The sequence below is a fragment of the Carassius auratus genome, chromosome 21 (genome assembly GCF_003368295.1).
Source record: "Carassius auratus strain Wakin chromosome 21, ASM336829v1, whole genome shotgun sequence".
Classification (NCBI taxonomy): domain Eukaryota; kingdom Metazoa; phylum Chordata; class Actinopteri; order Cypriniformes; family Cyprinidae; genus Carassius; species Carassius auratus.
This window is the reverse complement of record NC_039263.1, coordinates 14,473,876-14,480,122: the sequence shown is the minus strand read 5'-3', so window position 1 is coordinate 14,480,122 and position 6,247 is coordinate 14,473,876. Positions and strand designations below refer to the sequence as shown.

At 37.3% G+C, this 6,247-nt stretch overlaps 1 protein-coding gene across 1 annotated transcript in view; it reads right to left on the bottom strand.

Annotated features, from left to right (window-relative positions):
• Positions 1–1,299: 1,299 nt before the first annotated feature.
• myo5b (myosin VB) overlaps positions 1,300–6,247 on the bottom strand; it is a 54,706-nt gene continuing 49,758 nt past the window's right edge. Inside the window, exons 31-39 of the mRNA XM_026196187.1 lie at positions 5,748–5,841; positions 5,532–5,663; positions 5,303–5,454; positions 4,583–4,672; positions 4,323–4,473; positions 3,940–4,234; positions 3,671–3,845; positions 3,502–3,582; positions 1,300–2,744 (exon numbers count right to left, since the gene is read on the bottom strand). Of these exons, the coding sequence (XP_026051972.1) occupies positions 2,592–2,744; positions 3,502–3,582; positions 3,671–3,845; positions 3,940–4,234; positions 4,323–4,473; positions 4,583–4,672; positions 5,303–5,454; positions 5,532–5,663; positions 5,748–5,841 (1,323 nt within the window). The 3' untranslated portion in view covers positions 1,300–2,591. The remainder of the gene's footprint in view (positions 2,745–3,501; positions 3,583–3,670; positions 3,846–3,939; positions 4,235–4,322; positions 4,474–4,582; positions 4,673–5,302; positions 5,455–5,531; positions 5,664–5,747; positions 5,842–6,247) is intronic.

Sequence of the window (6,247 nt, the reverse complement as noted above, 5' to 3'; positions counted from 1 at the left end):
TTTTAGCTGATCTAAAATTAATTAAATTAATTATATTTTACACATCAGTCCAATAAATGAGACATTAATATTGAATAACTTAAATTTTATACATAGTTTTGCTAGTTAAGTTGTGTTTTTGCCACGTCAACGAAAAGAGCGCTAAAAGAGCAAAACATGATTTCTGAATGAATCAGTTGAGAGAATGATTCAATGATTCACTCAAATACTTCAAAAGCTTTTTGATTCCCAATCTTGACACTTTTTCTGACAGTCAGCTTCTAATAGTATGCACTGGGTATGTTAAATTCACATAATAGCGAATATATATTTTAAGGAGAAACATGTATTTGTGGCGTTTAATTCCTTAATAAATCATCTTAGAGAATGATTCAGTGATTCATTCTTTTTTTGACCGTCAACCTTCAGAAAGATTGTGGTCACTGAAAAATCCCCAGACTGATGACTAATGACAGTCTGTCAGGAAAGCGAACAAAAGACAAGCAGTGATACAAACAGTGAAATACATGTGTAACTATACATGTATAACTATGAAATGAATGTATAATAATAGTCAATTAAGTTAAAATTATAATTAATTTAGAAAGCGTCTTATAAAAGTAATAAAACGCTTGCAGACCCTGCTGCTCGTAACTAACAACATCTTTTAGCTGTGAACTTTATTCACAAGACTTCATTTAGTATCATTAACTGGTGATCTAAAGGATGTGTTAATGTGCTTGTTTTATCAAAGTTAAAATTAAATAAATGAGCTTGATATTTTGGAACATAAAGTCCGAATAAACTGGTGTGATCTGCTTTCAAATGTGTGAGTTTCAAGCCACAAATAGAACGCACGTACTTTGAGTGTTACAGTAAAAAAAAAAGGGGGGCAAATGATATGAAGAGTTCGTCTGCAAAAACAGATAACTCCGTATTTTATTATTTTATTGTGCATTCCAATTAATCTCAATCAAACTGCAGTTGGGTTATTTTGATTAGGGTAAAAAAAAAAAAATACAAACGAACACAATAAAAACATAACATCATAAAAAAACATGATTTCTGAAAATTGAAAAAAAAGAAATTGTAGTTATCTGTTTTTACGAATAAACTGCACGATTTCTAACTCTGATGCACCAGGGGCTAAAATTAGCAATCATTTAGATAAAGGCATGCAATTTTTCAGAGCTCTGACTCAACTTCAAATATGGTCGCTAGAGGGCAGTAAAAATAAATAAATACAACCTTTACTTAGAACATAAAAAACTCCTTATAGTCAAATATACTCTATATTTACAAAATAACAATACAACTATAAAAAATAGACAGTTTATACTTTATTGGCGTTTAAAGAACTTTTTCAATCCAGAAAGTTGTATCCAGAGAGTGATTTTGACAGCTTTGTATAAACTTTGAAACCTAAAGCTAAAACGTGAATAACCTCTTTGAACAAAATACAGTATCCTGAATTGACACGATGCACTATTCTTGCTGAACAGCCCATTCTGTTGGCAACATACAAAATAAGGGGAAAACTGCAAGAGATTGTATAAAATTTTGGAAACCATGCATAGTTATTGCTATTTAATTATACATAATCATTTACAGAGCTGTGTAAAGTATAAAGTAAATTGTGATAACTGCTTTCATGAAACAGTAACCTGGTAGTTTTGAGAATGTCTTAAATCTCTTTAGATGCATTTCTTCATCATACTTGCACATGCCTTCCAGCACATTCTAGATTCCACCAACCAACAATCACAGGATTATTTATTTCAACACAATATTAAATATCCCAGCTCAAGCTCCTCTCATCATCCTCGTTCCCTCTGCTCCACGTACTTTGACTTATCATGGTCACTTTCACGATCTGCCACATTTGCTGGCCCTATGATTCAAGGTCCCACATTTCTACAGCACTTTCATCAACAAACGGGAAGAAAAAAAGCTTAGAAAGCCCCTGTTCGGAGAGTCCGATCCACTGGCAACAGCCACTGCAATGCAGAGATCTCCTGCTTCTTTTTGCTAGAGGTTGTGGGAATGAATCTTGGCAGACGATTTTAAAAGTTCACCTAGAAAAAAAAAGCGAGATTGTGGAATTGCTTCAGTGGAAGCCCATGTTTCTGAGATGAGACTGTGCTCCAGCACAAGCAAGGGAAATAAAAGACACTTTTCCATTACGAACACAAAGAAATCAGTGCACACTAATACAGATACATGAATACGGACACATACATCTCGCATTAGTGTTTCATGTCAGTAGCCCAAAACCCTCTTGCTTTATAGTAATATAGATTACACTTGTTTAATCATAAAAACTAGTCAAAGACGAACACATCCCAATCCAAATATAGTGTTTAAACTTCATATTTCAATAGCCTCGCTTGCCCAGAAAGAACTGGTTAAGTGTTATAAAAGGAAAGACAGTGTATTTACACCTGCATCATTTAGACTTATTTCCCCCCTTATCGAAAGCATCTCAACACCAGTTAGTCGCTCAGGGAGGTTGTCCGTCTTGTTAAATGTCGATACTGTAAATCCCACTCATGTGGTGTTGTTAGTATGTGGGTTAGCAGATCTGCGATGGGCCGCTGCGGGAGTTTGAGATGTCAGACCCGTGTGAGGAAGTCCAGGCTGAGGGAGGCAGGGATGTGTACGGTCTCCAGACTGAGCGCTGATGGAGTGTAAGGGAAGAGCACAGGGAAGGTGTATTTAGTGTCTACCAGCAGTTGGTTGTTTTCTATTCGATCTTGGAGGCGATTCTGTGAAAGGAGAAATGAGGGTATTTATTGGACGTGCTCATTGAGAAGCCATCAAACACTGCAGAAAATACAGAGCTTTCAGTAACAAGACAACACTAACTTATACCAGCTTTTAAATGATTTCATGTGTATGTGGAAAAAAATTTGTATATGTTGAATGATCTCATACACTTCTTGTTTGAAAAGCCCTTCTAAGACAGATGTTTATATCCACTTCAGATTTTGTAGTGTAAAGTGAACTTGAAAGTGTGCAGCTATCTATACAAAAATTAATTTAAAATGAGTCAATTTATCATTTGTTTAATGATACAAAGAAAACTGCACTTACATTTCTTTATTTGTTTTTATTTAGCAATGAATAAATGCATTAATCAAAAATTACACCTAAGACATTTATTATGTTACAACATATTGCTATTCTAAATAAATGCTGAATGCTTTTTTTTACAGCTAATAATATTTACCGTTTTCACTGTATATCTGTTCAAATGAGTGCAGCCTTGTACACTAATATGAACAGATCTCCTGGACAAAACATAAACCTTACCAAGCACAAACTTTTAAACAATGGTGTATAATATGAATCTATAATCTATCTGTTATATAAAAGAAATTCCTTTATATTATATACACTGACTAAACTTTTTAGGCAGGAGTTTGTTTACTAGCATATTTATGATTTCAAAATTGTTGAAGTGTTTTATTGATTTAGAAATGTTGGTACACCCTAGCAAGTGTGTGTCCATAGTGTGCTTACCTGAATGTCTCTAATGAAAGACACAGTGACTCGTTCCTCGAACTCATTGAGTGGTGTGTACAAGTTGAGGATCTTCACAATCTGAAGTGAATTAGAATAGCATGTTTAAGTCAATGAAACACAAAACAAAACAACGCATAAAGAAAAAATATGAATGTTAAATGTCTACCTGCTGTAAGCTGAGGGCGCTACAGAGCGAGCAAATGGCCTCAGCATCTTGGGAGGTCTTCTTCTTCACCTGCAGCAGCTGTGCGGCCTGGATCACAGGCTCCATGGTGGCTACGGCTCCACTCTGGTGCAGATTCTTTCCTCTCAGCCATTCCTCCAGCTGACTGATGTTGTACCTGAAGTGACAGTAATGAGACGGACGTTACGTTAATCTGAAGTCCTGAAGATTTAACAAGGCCAAGGGTTTGCCTGAGAGCATCAAACGTGTACCTGAGCTGCATGCCTGTACTCCAAGAGCACACATCCTTGCGCAGCAGCAGGTTGTTGAGGGTCACTGCATTGATGGAGTAGAAGAGCTGGCGAAACACCTGCTGAATGATCTCAGGGTCCAGGCCGTGGTCCGCCATGGTGGTGTAAAACTGTCCCAGCTGCTTGATCAGGGCCTGGAGCGTGTAGCCCACTGGACCGCCGCTCTCACAGTCCAAACTAGAGGAGCGGTTCCTGTAGCCCATGGGCTTCACTCCGGCCAGACTGGGGATGCTCTCGCTCTCAAGCATGGCAGAAACTGACAAAATCAAACACAAATAAACGTTATGGACTATTAGGACTTCATTTTTAGTGGTTGTGGTGGTCTGGCGTCGCTCTGTACCCACCGATCATGGGTTGCATCATGCCCTCTGCTACTCTGACGAGCTGCTGATAGATCTGGATGGAGAGGTCACTCAGAACCTGCCGATACTCGGCCAGGTCAAAGTTCTTCAGGCAATGCTCGTTCTGCTTGGCAGTGTTCTGTGTCATGAAGGCCTATGACAGGAAGCAACAGCCAAATCATACCAGTGATCTAGAAGGGGTCATCTGAGGCTTAAAACCACACTTTTCATGAAATCATCACTGGATGAAATCAAAATCTCACCTCGTCCCCGCTGTACTGCTTCAGACAGTGCAGAAGTCGACTGGCGTTGGCCAGCCAGAAGGAGGTCATCTCAAAGTCATCGTTGTTTCTCTGGAGAGAAGATGATTAAAAAAAAAGAGGGATGATGAAATCATTGTGGGTTTATACATTACTGTTTTCATGTTTTTGGAGTTAAGCTTTTTAAAAGTCTCTTGTTCAGTTAGGCTGGGTTTATTAAATCATAAATACAATAAAACTAAAAATATTATCAGATTTTAAAAAATCGTTTTCAATATATTCTAAAACAGAATTTATTCCTGTGATGCCAAAGTTGAATTTTCAGCATCATTACTCCAGTCTTCAGTGTCACATGACCCTTCAGAAATCATTCTAATATACTGGTGCTCAAGAAAAAAAATAAAATTTTTATAAGTGTTGAAAGATGGTTGTGTTGCTTAATGTTTACGTGACAACTTTGAAACATATTTTTCAGGATTATTTGATGAATAGAATGTTAAAAGCAGTCATGCTAAACTAGAATGTTATAAACGTCTTCATTTATGTTTAACAGATCAATTGTTTAACATAAAAAATAGCCTTTATTGAAACTTTTGATCAACTGAATGCATTTTTGCTGAATAAAAGAATTAATTTCTTTAAAAAACAAACAAACTTTGGAATAGAAGTGTAGCTGGTATGAATTCTGGGAGTGTGTCATGTGATTACATGCAGTATACATACCTTCAGGACCTTTTTGATGGCATTGATGTTTGAGGTAAGGAGAGAATGGACTTTCTGATCGTCGTTGATGTAGTCGGCATGACGGATACACATGAAGAGGATGTAAGCAGGGAGGCAGGGGACCGTGGCTGACACCGCATTGGGCTTCATGTCTAAAAACAAGACCTGTGTATTTAACATAGTTACAGGACATCTGCATTAAAACAAGCCTGCATGTAAATACACACACCTGTAATTAAAGACTTGACCAGCAAGGGCTCATCTTCTTTGTAGTACTCCAGCATGCCTTCAAAGTCCTTTTCTTTCCTTTGGACGGTGACCTGACGGGTCAGCTCTGGTCTGCTCTTTGTGGCCTGAGACACTGTACAAAGAATAACAGCACATCAGCAAATGGCAATAAGTACAAGACAATGGTAAACCCACAGGTAAAAGACAGATGTTTAACCTTCCAGCTCCTGCACTTTCTTCATATAGATCCTCAACTGCTTCTTCAACTTCTTCTCATTCTTCTCCAGCTTCTCAACAAGTTCCTTCAGATCCTGGAGAACAATAAATCACCATCATCTTGAGTGAGAATGTCAATATTGTGTGTTGGATATGAACCGTTGGCTACGTTTGAGGGCTCACTGGAAAACAATCGTGTTGTTTCCCAGTCGAAATATACTTAAAACCAGATGTTGATTGTGTCTTGTCTTGTTTTATATTTCTTATCGCGACGACAAACTGTTTATTTGTTTTACCATAAATCTAACTAAATTCAGAGATTCATGCTTAACACTAGAGCCTCCAGAGGTCGCAGTATACCTAAAACCGCCAGCTGGTAAATTTTACCCACGTACATTACAACTGTATTTATATGGCTAAAGCACATATTATTTCACTGTATTATGCCACTGTCTTCACAAAAAAAAGTGCTCAAAATATAGTATAATAGGTTAAATAACG